General features: G+C 39.9%; 1 protein-coding gene across 2 annotated transcripts in view; it reads left to right on the forward strand.

Moving 5' to 3' along the window:
- The window catches only part of RAD18 (RAD18 E3 ubiquitin protein ligase), a 230,678-nt gene extending 213,129 nt beyond the window's left edge, over positions 1–17,549 (forward strand). For both annotated transcript variants that reach the window (XM_061618523.1, XM_061618525.1), the window contains one exon: positions 15,701–17,549. In XM_061618523.1, coding sequence (XP_061474507.1) covers positions 15,701–15,794 — 94 coding nt within the window. In that variant the 3' untranslated portion in view covers positions 15,795–17,549. The remainder of the gene's footprint in view (positions 1–15,700) is intronic.
- Positions 17,550–17,872: the final 323 nt, after the last annotated feature.

Genomic DNA, 17,872 nt, shown 5'->3' on the forward strand with positions numbered 1-17,872 from the left:
TGGCTACTTGAGGAGGCAGTGGAGGCAGGGGGCCTCCTTCGTTGCTCTCACTCACACAGCAAGCATGATTATGCAATTGCACTCGTGTTTGGCTTTACAGCCCATCTTTTGCCATTTGCAGTCTAGCCACTGTCCAGCTTGTTTCATCACCCATAGGTCTCAAATATACTAAGATGTAGAATAGGCTCCACAGCGCCAGAGAGGGCTTTACAAAGGTAGCCAGCCCTGCTCTTCTAAATAACCATTTGCACTGATACACTATAGTAATAAATAGTTTACTGTGTGAACCATTACAGCACAATTCTAGCCATGTCTACTCAGAAGTATATCCTATTGAATTAAATAGAGCAGCCTTTCCCAAACTTTGGATCTCCAGATGCTGCTGGAATACAGTTCTCATCATTCCTGACCATTGGCTATGCTGGCTGGGGCTGATGGGAGTAGTCAACATCTGGGTTGGGAAAAGCTGTATAGTAGGGGCTGAATTCCTGGTAAGTGGGATTAGGATGATAGCCTTGCCTGTCTGCACTTTTGGTAGAGCCTTATGCTTCTTTAAAAAACACTGTACGACTGGAAAGAGGCCCTTCTCAGCTTTTCAATGTTTACAAGTCTGTGCCAGGTGCATTATAGGTCCTTTTAAAAATATTGTGAAATGGCGAAATATTGTGAAGAAAAGATGGCTGTGCTTTTCTTTACTATCTGTCTGTGGGAATGCCTGTTTATATCATTATCATATACTTAACATTAATAACTTCAAAATAGCTTTTTCCAGATGGGTGAATACTATATCATTCATGTCAGCAGAATGTAAGATATCAAGCTGTTGAACTGAACAATGGAATTCAACTGTCTTAATAGCGAGTGTCATACAATATCCTATGTGTAAATGAATTGTGTTGGAAATCTGTTATTGAGCCTGTGTTGAAAAATTCTTTAGTCACTGTAATGATGACTTTCATGGAACACAGATACGTTTTTGTCGAGGATTTTCTGTGCTGCTAAGTTAATTTGTGGTTCTACTTTTGCAGTTGCCCTCTGTTAGGTAGCTATTGCCGATGACTTACAGGATATTTAGGATGTGGTCAGTGGGGCTTAATTTCCAGATAAATTGGGTTCAGATTGCAGCCTTAGCCATATGGTTTTATAAGGAACAATTCAAATGAGGGTGGTTGCCTGTACAAGTATATATAATGGCACAAGTATGTCCTGACTGTAATATAGTTTGGTTGGACCTTGTCTCATATTCATTATAAATTTCAAAATGTAGGTATTTACACAGATTTTGTCTATTTTGTTGTGTGCCCAGTTAGTATGCTTATATTTCCTGTATTTGTTTATATTTAATTACAAATAAAAATTGGTTCAAGTGCTTGATTGTGTTTCTCATGTTAAAATATAGTTATAGTCGTGAAGTCTCTTAACATCATTGGAGGAGAAATCTAGTCTTGCAGTAGGAAAAACCCAGCATGCTTATTTCATTCTTTGGGTCTATTGTTCCTGTTCCAGGTATGTTTGTGAGCCAGGAACACTACACTGAGCACATTATGAGCAAACCTTAATAAAATTTATCTCACCCTCATAGTTAGTACTTTAACAGAGGCCCTACACAGTATTGCACCTGTGGTAGAGGTATGGTGGATTGACTTTCTTTATGGCATAAGAGTAGAATAAAATGTGCATCTTTGCATACATATATTTATATATATCAAGGGTGGGGAACCTCCAGCCCAGAGGCCAAACTAGGCTTGGCAGAGGTTCCAATTTGGCCCAGCAGACTATTCCTGATAGATCATGCCCACCTGTTCCACACTTGATGTCATATGTGACATCAAGTATGGGGCATGTACCAATGTGGCTTCAAATGACCTTTTGGGAGCTCACGTTGAGATCCTGATTGTGCTATCGATGGAGTGGGATGTGCTCCCGCCATTCATCAGGTGATGGGAACACACCTTACTCCAGGAGCAGGAAGTTACTTGTATTCAAACTGCTGCTGAAACATTTAGTCACCCCCTCCATTTTAGCAACAATTTTAATGCAAACTGCTTCCTCTTCCTGCAACAAGCCTCTTTAAAGGCACACTGGGAGCATGCCTTCAAAGCGGCTCATCACCTGATGTAATTGTGACATCAAGTGATTGACAGGGAGGTTCCCCACCCCTGATACAGATAATAAATCATTTTCTGATCAATCAAGGGAATTGAAAATTATGATGACAAAGAATCATGATTCTGCAATATAATAGCTAAAAGCAGTTAGTATCCACAACATAAGCAGAAATAAAGCACAGCACATAAAGGATGCGTGGGCAAGATTTTTAAATAGAATGTTAATGAACACAGGGTTTTTAGCAAGAACATTTTGATTGTCCTGTTGTTGCAGCCTGAGGAAGATGTAGACAAGACGCTTGTGGCAGTGAGGCCAACTATGTGCCCTCTCGATACCTGTCCAGCATGGCTGGTAAAATCTAGTAGGAGGGAATTGGGTGGATATATCCAGGAAGTAATCAGTGCCTCACTACAGGAAGGAGTTATGCCCACTGCCTTGAAAGAGGAGGTGGTGCAGACTCTTGAAGAAGACCTCCTTAGATTCAGAGGTTTTAGAAAACTACCATTCAGTCTCTAATTTTCCCTTCCTGGGCAAGGTGATTGAGAGGGTAGTGCCCTTCCAGCTGCAGGTATGCCTAGAGGCAGCAGATTATCTAGATCCATTTCAGTCTGGTTTCAGGCCCAGTTTTGGCCTGAAACAGCCTTATTCCCCCTAATTGATGACTTCTGTTGGGAGAGAGACCGAGGAGTTTGGTTCTCCTTGACCTCTCAGTGCTTTTTGACACTATTGACCATGGGCGTTTTTCTGGGGTGATTCTTGGAGGTACAGTAGGGCCTCACTTTCCGGTGCTCTGCTAATGCGGCGGCTTTCATTCCCCATTTTAAAGCCGCTTTTGCTGCGTTTTGTGTCATTTTTGCGCAATGCGCCCCATTATACTCAATGGGGTTCCGCTTTACGACGATTTCCACTTCACAGCGGGGGTCCGGAACGGAACCTGCCATATAAGCAGGGCCCACCTGTACTGTTTTACAGGGGTTTTGTTCCTACCTGTAGGGTTGCTATCAGAAAGTAGTAGTAGGATATTGTTGTTTGGCTGCATGGCTTTTGGGCTATGGAGTCCCACAAGGGTCAATTCTGTTTCCTATGCTATTTGACATCTATATGAAGCCGTTGGGAGTTGTTATTTGTAAATTTGGAGCATGGTGTTGTCACTATGCTGATGACATACAGCTCCGTCTCCATTGGAATCAGGAGAGACTGTGGTGTTGGACAGGTGTCTGAAGGCAATGATGGACTGGATAGGGACCAATAAACTGAGGCTGAATCATGCTGTGGGTGGGTAGTTTCCATGTCTGGGAATTAGGTGTATGGCCTGTTCTGGGAGGGGTTGACCTCTCTCTGAAGGATGAGGTTTGTAGTGTGGGCGTACTAGATTCCAACTTGCTACTAGAGTCTGAAGTGGCTTCATATGGTGGGAAGACTCCAGTGGGATCCAGCTTTGCACCTTTAAAGCAGAGTACTAGGATCCCTTCTGGGGAGTGTTGGGGTCACATTATAAAATGTCTCACAAAAACTCCTGCATGATTATAGCGTATCTCATAAACTTAAACATAAAATTACTAAAGTAGTGGTGTCCACTTTATGAAATTCTTTACCCAAAAATATCTGTTCAACTCCCTATCTTTAGTTGCCTGGTGAGGATCTATAGCTCAGCTTTTCCCAACCTTTGGGTCCCCAAATGTTGCTGGATTACAACTCCCATCAGCCCTGGCGAGGATGGGCAATGGTCAGGAATTATGGGAACTGTAGTCCAGCAACATCTGGGGACCCAAAGGTTGGAAAAGGCTGCTATAGCTGATAATTGATCTGATCCCCTTATCATGGTTTGTTTCTGCTTTTTCTTGCTTCTCTTTCTAAATTTTGCTGATTAGTATTTAATTTGCAAATATGAATATTTTTAATTTTGTTATTTTATGATTGCTGCCTTTAAGGGTCTGTATGGATGGAAAGGCGAGAGAAAAATATTTTAATAATCTCTGCTGCTGAAGAAGTATGCTGCATGCATGGGTCAGGCCATCAGAACAGATAATTGGTTGGTGACAACCTATTCAGTCAAGCTTGTTGTAGTTTCTGTATTTGAATATTTGCAAACTACCAAATAAACATTTATCTTTTTTAAAAAATAATATTTTTAAGTATCACCATTCTTTGGAGCCGGAATAATCATAACCACATACATTGTTTCTATCACAGTTTTTAGCTTGCTCTATACTTTTAGCATCCTTCTTTTCTGTATATGACACAATCATGATTGTTTACAGTTCTGTTTTACTTCTAGGATACAGTATTTAAGATATTCATTCTCTGTATGCCAACTACTTAAATGAAATCTTGTTATTGTGGTCTTGCACTTACAGCTGTAGTTTTACCAGTTGCTCAGTTCTCCAAGACTCCTCAACTCTTAAAAAATTAAGAACATAATAAAAGTCTGCTGAATCAGGCCTATGGCCCATCTAGTCCAGCATCCTGTTCTCACAGTGGCCAACCAGTTGCCCATGGGAAGCCTGCAAGCAGGACCTGAGTGCAAGACCACTCTACCCTCCCGCAGCTTCCAGCAACCAATATTCAGAAGCATACTGCCTCCTATAGAGGTAGAACATAGCCATCGTGGCCAGTAGTCATTGATAGCCTTACCATTCAGATTGGTGGCCATCACCGCCTCTTGTGGGAGTGAATTCTTAGTTTAACTGTGTGCTGTGTGAAGGAAGTACTTTTTTTTGTCTGTCCTGAATTGTACAACATTCAGCTTCCTTGGATGTCCATGAATTCTAGTGTTATAGGAGAGGGAGAAACCCTTTTCTCTATTCAGTTTTTCCATGCCATGCATGATTTTATGTGATTTTATCATGTCACCTCTGACTTCCCTTTTCTCTAAACTAAAATGCCCCAAATGTTATAACTTTTCCTCATTGGGGAGTCGCTCCATCCCCTTGATCATTCTGGTTGCCATTTTCTGAACCTTTTCCAACTCTACAATATGCTTTTTGAGGTGAGGTGACTAAAACTGTACACAGTATTCCAAATGCGGCTGTATCATAGATTTATTCAACAGCATTATGATACCAGCAGTTTTATTTTCAGTACCTTTCCTAATGATGCCTAGTATGGAATTTGCCTTTTTCACAACTGTCTCACATTGGGTTGACAACTTTTCAAGCTTTCCACTACGACCCCAAGGTGTTGTTCCTGGTCAGTCACTGCCAGTTCAGAACCCATTAGCATATATATGAAATTAAGAACATAAGAACATAAGAAGAGCCTGCTGGATCAGGCCAGTGGCCTTAAAAAATTAAGGTTTTTTGCTCCAATATGCACAACTTTACACTTGTTTACATTGAATTTCATTTGTCATTTTACCACCCATTCACTTCTCAAACTGTCCTTTTGGAGCTCTTTGCCATCCCTTTTTGTTTTAACAACCTTGAACAATTTAGTTTCATCAGCAAACTTGGCCACCTCTCTGCTCACTCCTAACTTTAGATCATTTATGAACAAGTTAAAAAGCACAGGTCTCTATACCAGTCCTGGGGTACTCCACTTTTTACAGCTCTCCATTGGAAGAACTGCCTATTTATTGCCACTCCCTGCTTCCTGCTACTTAACCAAATCCTGATCCTCAAGATCCTCTTATTCCATGACTGCTAAGCTTACTCAGGTGTTAAAATTATGTTACCAAAAGTTAAGTGCACTCATGGTTGACATGTTTATCTCCCCGTGTACCCCTATTGGTAAGTCAGTCTCTCACCTCCTGTCCTTCCACCTAGTTTCCAAAAAACAAAAGTCTGAAAGGCTGTCAGGAAGCCTCCAACTCCACTTCTAAAAAAAATAATAAAATTAAAAATCCAAATATCAGTCTGGTACACTTGATTATTTGCATGTACCAGACTGGGATGCAAATAATATCTAGATGGTGTCATTAGGCAATTGCTTGAAAACCCTCAAGGCAGAATATGCAATTAAAAACTAACGCTATTTTATAGGAAATCTGGGTCCCCATGGCATCGAGACATAAAAAGAAGAAAATATAAAACTTAAGCAAAAAGCTTAAGAAGGAAGAAAATTCCAAAAATCTTTAGGCAAATGCATTTCTACACTGTAGACTTTCAGAAGGGCTGCCCAAGTATTCCCCATTTCTATGTATGGATGTGAAAGTTGGACAGTGAAAAAAGCGAATAAGAGAAAAATCAAATAAGAGAAAAAGTAGCTAACAAGATGACATGCGGGGAAGAATCTGAGGATTGCTAAAGAGTTTTAAAAATTAATGTTGTATTTTATGCCTTGTCTTTATCAGTATTTTAATCTGTTACATGGGATTTCTTTTGAAATAAATAGCATCCACTGTACCTGCTCAACCTTCTTTTCTTTTCTTTTCTTTTCTTTTCATGAAGCTTTAACATCAACCAAGGACACTCCCTTAAGTTTGTGATATGTGTGTCAAGCCCAGACATCAAAAACATGTAGAGATCTATACTTGGCATCTACTTTCTAGTTATGGAGCAGCTTTTGAGGGGGAGGAAGGAGATTTGCCACAGTCTGAGTCTGATCTTCTTTGCTGGCATAACGTTCAGTGACTAGGGCTAATTGGGAAGAGTGACTGCATTATTTGCGATCCACCCACAACTCTTACCATGGATATCTTCCAGAATCCATTATTCTTTCCTCTTTTTATATGCTGATGATTTTGCTATGATACCTTTGGACCTGATTCCTAGGTAAATATTCTGTTCCTCTAGTGCAGGGTGGTCAACATGATGCCCTCTGTAGATTTTGTTGGGCTAGTATAGTGTAGACTATAACTCCTGTAAGTCCCAGCCAGCATGTCCAAAAGTCAGGGATGGGAGCTATAGCCCACAACATCTGGAGGGCACCACATTGGTGACCGCTGCCCTGAAAGTTTGAATCTGTTAGTGCAGGATTTGTTTTTGTGACATCTGATAAATCCTATTGTTAGATTTTTTTTTTCATAGTTTGATTTCACTATTTTGTAAATTTCCAGGCAGGGTGCATTAAGGAATTAAAACGAGTAAAACGTTTTAAGATTTTCCAGGTCGTACAATTTATAGTCAAGTGGATCAAATGAAAATGTGAATCAAATGAAAATGCTTACCAGGCAGCTGTATGTTTTTCATTTGTTTAACCATCAGCCAGATATTTAGTTCAAAGGCCGGAGGGATACGTTCCTTGGTAAAATTAAAATCCCAACAAAACTGATTCTTGGAATTGCATTGTTTGTGCTGCTGGTAATATCATGACTCACAAACAGGAAAACTTTAGACTTTGAAATGGAAATATGTTTATCTTTATTAGAACAGAATTATTCAGATATATTCAGAAAATTTATCTGAAGCAAGAATTTAGTTATAAAGCTTCTGGTATGTTTGTTAATGCTACAATGCTTGAATTCTACTTTCCAGATCAATAGTAGATTAAATTCTACTACCTGAAAACTTGTTTTCAACAAAGACCTTAAATTTTAAATTTTGCTTATCAAAAGATAACCCTTGGTTTTGGATGTCAGCAGTAGCCTTATGAAGTATGTGTGCACTTCTTGCATAATTATGGATTTGCTTGGTAAGGTTCTTCTAGGGTAATTTCTTGCTCTCTCGCTCTCTCTCCCTCCCCACTCCCCCTCTCCCAAAACCACTTATTTGCTAATGCAGCATGTTTTACAGTCAAGATTTTCCCTTTCACCATTCATTTTTAGATCACAGCTTATTTTAAAAGCAGTCCATCAAATAATATGTTTCTACTTAAAGGCAGTCTGTAATTCAAATCTAATTAATGACACATTTGACTTAGACCAGCTAAGCCAGCAGCAGAATCATAGAATAGTAGAGTTGGAAGGGGCCTATAAGGCGATCAAGTCCAACCCCCTGCTCAATGCAGGAATCCAAATCAAAGCATTCCCGACAGATGGCTGTCCAGCTGCCTCTTCAATGCCTCCAGTGTCAAGAGATCCCACTACCTCACTAGGTTATTGGTTCCATTGTCGTATGGCTCTAACAGTTAGGAAGTTTTTCCTGATGTCCAGTCAAAATCTGGCTTCCTGCAACTTGAGCCCATTATTCCGTGTCCTGCACTCTGGAATGATGGAGAAGAGATCCCGGCCCTCCTCTATGTGACAACCTTTCATGTACTTGAAGAGTGCTATCATATCTCCCCTCAGTCTTCTCTTCTCCAGGCTAAACATGCCCAGTTCTTTCAGTCTCTCCTCATCGGGCTTGGTTTCCAGTCCCCTAATCATCCTTGTTGCCCTCCTCTGAATCTGTTCCAGTTTGCATCCTTCTTGAAGTGCAGAGACCAGAACTGGATGCAGTATTCAAGATGAGGCCTAACCAGTGCTGAATACAGGGGAACTAGTACATCACGCGATTTGGAAACTATACTTTTTGCCTTTTTTTCATCCACATCACACTGTTGGCTCATATTCAGCTTGTGATCAATGACAATTCCAAGATCCTTCTCACATGTCGTATTGCTGAGCCAAGTATCCCCCATCTTATAACTGTGCATTTGATTTCTTTTTCCTAAGTGTAGAACTTTGCATTTATCCCTGTTGAATTTCATTCTGTTGTTTTCAGCCCAATGCTCCAGCCTATCAACGTCCCTTTGAATTTGCAAACATAATTTGGGTTGGTCTTTCACAGTCCAATCCACTTGCTGTGTAGCTTGGATGAATTTGGTAACATGTGCTACTGAGCATAAGTAAAACTGACGGGGGAGGGAGAGAGGGCTGGAGTGGGCAGGGGAGGAGGAAGAAGGAAGAGGGGAGGGGAGGAGGAAGGGGAAGAGGAGAGGGGAAGGAGGGGAAAGGCATGTCAGATCATTTGTATGCTTATTGAATTCAATGGGATTTTCTCCTGTGCAATCATGGTTAGGATGGAGGAGGTGGGGGAGGGGGAAGGGGAAGGAGCGGATTGGAGAGGGACAAAGGAAGGGGGAGAGGAGGGCAGGTTTAATAATTTGCATGCTTATAGAGTTCAGTGGTATTTACTGCCATGCAATCATGCTTAAGATAGGCAAAACTGACCATGGGGAGGAGAAGGGGAGGGGGAAGGGGAAGGGGAAGGAGGGGATTGGATGGGGATGGGGATGGGGATGGGGAGGGAGGGGCAAGGGAAGGGGCAAATGGGAGGGGATAGGAGGGAGGAGAAGGGAGGGTGGGTTTGATCATTTGCATACTTTTTGAATTCGTGGGTGTATAATTAAAAACAAGAGTCACTTTAATGCTAAGTTGTTGAACTGATAATACTGCATGTCAGTATAGTAGACACACTACCTTTTTTCTTCTTGTTATAGGCTTCTTTGGTAGGTATGTAGGTAGACTCTAGAGTCAGACCTAAAGGACCTTTGCAGTGCATTGTAATATTTCAGAGGGAAATATGGTTTGTTGTCTCATGAGAAGGTATAAGGAACCTTTCAAATGTGACATGATGAACCCTGATGTGTGCAGGCTTGGTGCCCATGTAACATTTCTCATCTATCTGTGACTAATCAGAATTTGAAACACAATTCAAACTGGGTTCAAAACCCTGGTTAACACTGGGGGAGAGGAGAATTTGTACAGGAAAAGAGCAGTCAGTGTGCTTAAGTCTTTCATTTACACTTCAGCTACTAAAATTTTCAGCATTTGAGGATCTGATTTTAGAGCCATATTTCATATTTAAGAGATCAAGTAAATTAGTCTTGATCCACAGTCTCTAACGAAGAAAAACATTGTTTTAAATTTAAACTATTATGTCCATTTTCTGATATGGAGGGGTGACTGAAGGCTGATGACTTTGGCATTGGATGGCTTTAAAAGAGGATTGGACAAATTCATGGAGGATAAGACTATCAATGGCTACTGCCTCCATAGTCGGAAGCAGTATGCTTCCAAATCCCAGTTGCTGAAAATTGCAGGAGGAGAGAATGCTTTTGCACTCAGGTCCAGCTTGTGGGCTTCCCATGGGCAGTTGATTGGCCACTGTGAGAACAGGATGCTGAATTAGATGGATCATTGGCCTGATCCAGCAGGCTCTTCTTGTGTTCTTATTGCTATGCTGGAATAGGATGGCCATATGGCCTACTTTACAAAGGGCAGTCCTTTATTTCAAGGAGTCCTCTCTTTGCATAGCTATCTAGCCCAAGTCCAGTTTAAAGACGAGAAAGGAGAACACGGGCCTTGAAGTTGCCCATCAGCAGTTAGCACATGGACAGGAAACTGAGTAGGCACACAGTATTGAGTTACATTGGGGTGGGGAGCCTTGGGCCCCAGGACCAAGCGCAGCCCTCCAGGCCTTTCTTTCTAGTCTTTGGGACTGTTCCTGGGCAACATCCCCTATCCAGACTGCCCTCTCTTCTTCTCAGAGCCCACCTTCACCTCTCCTGTTCCATGCCCTCCTTTGGTGTTTTTGCTGTGATAATGCCACTTTCGTGCCTGGATGGAGAGAGATGTGTGTATGAACTAATCACTTTTGCATAACTGGGAACATTTGTTGCTCCACCCACTTTTGCCTCTGGTCCTGCCCACCACCGACTTGAGGCCTGCACAAGGTCCCCCTTGGGCTGAAAAGGTTTTCCTGTTCCTCAGCTACATGGATTAGACATCTGGCTTAATATACAAGAGTTTCATATAAGGACTGAAGCTCAGTAGTAAAGCACCTCCTGTGTATGCAGACATTCCCAGATTCAATCCCCAGCATATACAGTTAAAAGGATCCGTTAGTAGTTGATGAGGAAGACCTCTGCCTCAGACCTTGGAGAGCTGTTGCCAATCGTACCATACTGAGCTAGATGGACCAATGGTTTGACTCACTATAAAAGCAGTTGTCAATGCTCTAGGTCACCTAATCAGCCTTGCCCCCCATAAGATGTATTGGATTTCTATTTAAATTGGAGTAATTGCTTCTAAATTGGCATCTCTACATATTGTATTACCACGGGGTTTCTAAACTGTGCTCCATGGACCACCAATGATCCTTGAACTTCATGCAAGTTCTCTGTGACATGGCCCCATTCAAAGGACCACCCTTTTTATGTGTGAAATGGACTGTTTATAATGCTGTGGTTCTGGTGAAATATTCATATTTATTTTTTAATTGTATTTTTATTGCTTCTTTTATTTCTTATATTGTATTTTATTGAAATCCAATCTGAATTCTATGGAATGCACATTGTAATACAATATAAGAAATAAAAAATCAATTAAAAATCATACAGCACAGCCCATTACAGTTGCTACAACAGGCAGAAAAATAAGTGGTCCTCCAAGACCATCAGAAATTTTCAAGTGGTCCATGGGGGATTTTAGAACCACTGTATGAAAACACTAGCATATGAAAACACTATACAAATCTGTATGATCTTTTTATCTCTTTTTTTGGTGATGCGTTAAGTAGCCATCTCATGCCAGATACAGCACCCCTACTCAGGAAAGCTTGCACTTTCTTCAGCAACTGAGTCTACTTAAGGAAGTCTGCCATATCTTTTGAGAACTGGTCATTTGAAAGGTTGATCCTCCTTTTAATATAACCGCTCTTTGCTATTTTTTCTTTGCCTGGCTTTTGTTTGCAAACTAAGTTCTACTCAGAGTAGGCTCATTGCAATTAATGAACTTAATTCAGTCATGTCTATTAATTTCAATGGGTCTATCAGTAGAACTAGCATTGAATACCACCCTTTTTATGTGTGAAATGGACTGTTTATAATGCTGTGGTTCTGGTGAAATAAATAATGTGGTTGGTTTGGTTTCATAGCCATAAAACACTTATAAATGTCTTGAACATAGGACATAAGGATATCATTTAAAAGCTAGAATATCCTCACTGGCATATGCAGAATGCCTTCCTCTTCCATTATCCTGATTGTAATGTAATTTGATCGACCTTTTTGTGCATGTTGATTTCAGTGGAACCCATTTCCTAATTTTTTGTGGATAAATTTTCACTCTTATTAGCACATCGGGAATTATAGATTTCATCAGCGAGCATTTGCATCATTTATTTTCTCTGGTTAACTTATGCAGCATACTTTGAGATCTTGTTAGGACTTAGAGAGGAACTGTATGATGAAGAACCAGGAATTTTACACTGCGAGGTGAAAGTTGCTCTTAAAATACTTGGAAGAAACAAATCACCAGGAACAGATGGCATCCCAATAGAGTTGCTACAAGTTACTGAGACTGAATCTGTCCATGCTGTTGAAACTTAAAGAGGAAAGCACAAAAACAGGACTACAGCTGAACATCTAAAGTAATTATAACCAAGATTTATGTAACTTTAAAGTTACATAAAGACTAAAGTAATTATAACCAAACATTTATGTAACTTTAAAGTTGACAATGAGAACATTGACCTTTTCAAGGATTGTCAATACCTTGGCACAGTCATTAACCAAAATGGTGACAATAGTAAAGAAATTAGAGGAAGGCTGGGACTGGGGAGGGCAACTATGAGAGACCTAGAAAAGGTCCTCAAATGCACCGAGGTATCACTAAACACTAAAGTCAGAATCATTCAGATCATGGTATTCCCGATCTATATTTATGGATGTGAAAGATGGACAGTGAAAAAAGTGGATAAGAGAAAAATCAGCTCATGTGAAATGTGGTGTTGGAGGAGAGTGTGATGTCCTTATATGTTAAAACCTGTAAATATGGTAAGTGCGGGTTTATTAAGGGATATATGGTAAGTGAATTGAATGAGAGGGAGGAGAGCATGGGTTGGAAGGCTGGAGAATGCTGGATGATGATTGGCTGAGTGTTTGAATGGCTGAAGGTATAAATGGGAGGATGACAGTTGAGAGGGGGTCGGTTGGTGAGAGTTGTTGGAGAGTCGTTCGTGGAGAGTTATTTGGATGGGTTGGTTGGCAGAGTTCTGAGGGAGGTTTGGATTCTATTTGGCTGATATTTAGACAGTATATATATGACCAGAAGCATAAAGAGTGACACTATATGAAATCATACGCTTGTTAAACATTCCTAAAGTAATCTTGTTATTTCCTGGTGTTATCAAATAAATACTTTTATTGGTTTACCAAAAGCCTGATCCTTGGCTGGGAATACACAGACCAGAAGGGAGGGCAGGGTAATTAGCAAGGCTGAAGGGAAACTGTATCATATGGTGCCAGCGCTGAAGGGAGATATTGTAACAACGTCATGTATCCAGAGCAACCCAGGATTGTATGCTTTATAGACAAAGATACAAGGGGTTGTGGACAGCAAGGGCACCCAGACACAAAGTAACCAGCTATAGAGAGACTGAGGCAAAGTCTCTAGCAGTATTGTTTACAGGGAGTGACTGGTGGCGCTGCCTAGCAGTGGGATCTTGTGAGATCTGTGCTAAAGCGGAGTGAGAAAAAATAAAAACAACGATCCTGACTGGTGGTGTCCTGAGGTGGTGCCTAGTGAAAGGCAGTAGCCACAAGCAGGTGGGAACCTGACAGGTGGAGCCAAAGGTGGGATCGTCACAGAGAGCTTTGCAGATACTATGTCTGCGAAAAATACAAATAATTGGGTGTTGGAACAAATTAAACTAGAACTATTATTAGAAGCTAAAATGATGAAACTGAGGTTATCATACTTTGGACACATAAGATATGATTCACTAGAAAATACAATGATGCTGGGAAAAACAGAAGGGAGTAGAAATAGGTTGTTATAGACCACCCTGACCACTTCCTTTGTGGAATCAATCCATCTCTTGTTTGGTCTTCCTCTTTTTCAGAGTTCTCTAGGAAAGGAGACTGACTGTTAATTCACTCAGGCAATTGTAGCTCTGTGAGGGGAATAGGGGTCTCTTAACAACTCTCAGCACCTTTCACAAACTACACTTCCCAGGATTTTTTGGGGGAAGCCATGATTGTTTAAAGTGGAATAATAGTGGAATAAATGTATTGTGTGAATGTGGCCAAAAGCAAATGGAGCAATGGATGTGACTCTTGACATTGTACAGATGGGTGCATTCTAGCCATGGAAAAGTCAAGAGGTTCCTGATGCACCCATACCTCTCCCTCCCTCTTTCTTCATCCAGTTATGGAAGAGCCATTGTCACAGTTCAAGGACACTTTGCAGCCAGGCAAAAGCACTCAAGGAAGGCAAGCACTCAAGGAAGGCAAAAGCACTCAAGGAAGGCAAATGTTGAGAGCTACATTTGACCCTACCCCCAGCATCAGGTTCCTTACCCCTTAAATAAATGAATGAAATATATTTTAAAATGATAACACTGTAACAGACAGTATATAGATTTTTTGACTTCGATCAATATAACCTTTTATCATTTAAATTCCTCAGTGGCATTCATTGCTGTCGTCTTCTAACTTTTTAATAGTAGCCTTTATTTATAGTAGCACTTTCCCATTTCAAAATCAGGAGTTTTTAACCAACCATGGAAGTAAATGTAATTACTTTTTTTGACTGAGAAATTTCTTTTCAAATTGAATGCTATGTCATTGGTATATTTATGCAATAGTAAAAGGGGAAGCCATTTCTTTATAAAGCCTCATCTCCCTGCTTGTCCATTTCTGATCCTTATTAGTATTATTACCATTTCCACTTCTTTAAGATTGTACAATTTTCTTAACCTTTCAGATTTTTTAAAAATGAATTCTTCTGCTCCTCTTATATCTTGGTTCCTGTCTCTTTGGTACATTGTTGATTTTAGCTTTGGGGCCATACATTATGGGTTGTATCCAATCAAAGTTCAACTTAGAGAAGAGCCATTGAAATGAATAGACCTTAGATAGTCATGTCCATTAATTTTAATGGGTCTACTCTGACTGTATCAATCATTGCATACAACCTTACATGTGTTAGTTGATGGGAGACTGAAAACATCTGTAGATCTTCATTTTTTTTCTTTTTCATATATTATATATTCAGATTGCTATTAATGTTTGAAAAGACACAGCATGAAGTTATAGCATAAGCTTTTGTCCCTTAAAGCTACTTTGATCAAACCCCCACTTTGATCACGTATCATGTATTCTCCATTTGGCCGTCTTGATCCATTGTAGAGAAAGACAAAAGATACAATACTGGCCACATGACTCCACCAGACCACCATAGGCCTCAAAATTGTATTGTGCATTAATACAACGTCATCGTCTCCATTATTAACCCACCACATGTGGTTTCTCTCCCATATTAGTATTAATGGCTTAAGAGGGCCTGCAGTGCCATATAATAAAGAGGTTGAATGTTAAAGAATTTGTACAAAATGATCTCTTTGGGTATTAATTTTTGAGACAGAGGGGTTGCTCAATTCTCTCTGATACAGCCTTAAAATCAGAATTGGATGTCCTTCATTAATGAATGCTTTAGCTAAACTCAAGAAAGTGTGTTTGATTTTTGTAATTAATGTCTGAGCTTCCATATGCAGGCTACCAGATTAGAGAATCCTGAGTAGTTTCTTCTGACCTTTTGCTATGTGAATATTGGCTTAATTTAATCAGTCTTTACCCATAATGTAGATGAGATAAGCTGAGAGGGATAATTCCTTTTGATCTTTACAAAGAGGACACTATGTTTATGACTCATAACTCTTAAGATGACTGCCTTCCATTTCTGCTGCATTCAGCTTTTAAGAGGATTTTTTTTCTTTTTCTCTTTTAGCAACAGTTTCCCAGATATGAAAATGACCAAGCAAAAATCACAACGGTCTAGAAGCAACTCATTATTGTCTAAGAGTAAGCGAAGAAAAAAATAGCAAAGATAACTCCTATTATCTTGTGTTATGGAAACTTCTAAAATGCCTTTACTTCCCCCAAAGTCCCTGACTGTAAGCATCCCACTTCTAAATACATTTACTTGGTAGTAAGTCACATTGATAGCAAGGCAAATAGCTTCTAAGTAAATGTGCCTTTACTGTCTAAAGTACTGAAACAAATGTATATATGTGTTATGTAAGAATTATTTAAATCATTGACATTTAAAATGTTTTCTCATAATATAAGCCGCTTATGTAGGTAATATGCTTTTCATCTACCTGCATCCCCACCAACCATTACCCATTTTGCCTCATAATACTGGATATCGTTTGGGATGCTTTGCTTATTTAACACTTGTGGCTGGACCATTGTTTCCTTACGCACAAGAGGAGCCTGATTCACAAGCATTTTAGGGGGGGAAATGTTGTTGTCGTTCAGCTGTTTTATGTAAAGACAAGTGTTAGCTTTGTAGGCCTTCTTGATCCGCCTGGAGTAAATAGCAGTATCAGACTAGAATCAGTTGCTCTTTTTTTTGGTAAGATTCTTTGACCTCCACACTTTCTGTGGAAAACACTGTATCTTCTTAAAGACTAGAATTTTGAGACTGAAAAATAAAATTAATTCAGTGACTCTCATTGTTTTAAAAGATTGCCTAACACAGGGCTGGGGGACCTGTGGCCTTCCAGATGTTGCAGGAGTACAACTCCCATCATCCCTGACCAGAGTGGAGCTGATGGGAGTTTCAGTCCAACAACATCTGGAAGGCTACAAGTTCCCATTCCCTGGATTAACAATCAGACTTGAAACCCTTGCTCCATAAGATTCCTATTGATTATACTTTCTTTAAAATAATTCTTCTAACGCTCTTGCATGAGAGAGAATACTGGAGAGGCTACTCCTATTCCTTACTGATGTTCTATTAGCCAACTAATAAAAGATTTTAATTTTAGATTTTATCTGACATAGCTGTAAAAATATTTAGCAGTGTGTACATATGCAATTACAAGGTTTTTTTACTTTCTCTTAAAACAATAAAATATATTTATTTGTTTAACGTCAAAGATCAACAATTTTTGGCTGGCTTTCCTTAGCAGATGCAAGCTAAGGTTCAAGGTTTGTATGTGCTTGTACCCATCAGACTTCAGTGGCAGGAAGATCTGTTTTGCTATGACTCACCTTCTTTCCCACATCTTTTACCTGCTGTTGTATTGGGCTTACATACTGCAGCAACTAGTTGGCAGATCACTTGTGGCACCACTAGGATGGAGTGTGTCTCTCTGTGTATGCTTTCAAAGTTCTTTGCAAGGATGTCTCTTTGCCACATAGATATTAAGCATTCATATCAAGGCCTTGCTTAGACCTAAATCTGGCAACTGCCTAGTATGTGCAAGTACACTAAAGAAAATTACAAGTGATACGTTGTGAAGTAACAACTGTTTGTTTAATCAGCTATCACCCTGCAGTCAAATTTCATTGCTGATGAGATGCCCTAGAGATTTGGCTTAAAGGGCAAACATACCTCATTTTTTTAAGGTTACAGACTTTTTGCCAACTTATTTGTTGTGATATCGTTTGGGATTTAAACTTTATAAAACATGATTATTGAGAAAAAATATTATTGAGAAAAATTCCACACAGTGTCATTTTTGTATGGACAAAGTGCCATTTATTTGGCATTCTCTAGCAGCATTTCACCACTTTGCTAGTTTTCATTCCTATTGTCGTTTTGCTTCTGGGATGCACTACGTACTAATAAAAGTCATAAAAACAAGTCTTATTGCTTTCAATGTCTTTATTTTCTCTCCCATGGGTGTAAAATCTTTCCTTACTGCTTGTGGTGTGGTTCCCTTGAGCCATTTGCGACATATTTTTCCTTTTTCATATATGTTGTCTGCAGCATATATGTTTTTGTGAGCTCCACCTGGTACAGCTTGGAAATACCATGATCCACAGGCATGTGCATGTACAGTTGAATATTTGCAGACTCTTTTTTCAGAAGCTATCCCAAAGCTGCTCTTTAAACCCAGATTGAAAATTCCATTCCAGTATTTGGCATGAGAGCAACACAAATGTGAAC

Source organism: Rhineura floridana, chromosome 3 (assembly GCF_030035675.1).
Source record: "Rhineura floridana isolate rRhiFlo1 chromosome 3, rRhiFlo1.hap2, whole genome shotgun sequence".
NCBI lineage: Eukaryota > Metazoa > Chordata > Lepidosauria > Squamata > Rhineuridae > Rhineura > Rhineura floridana.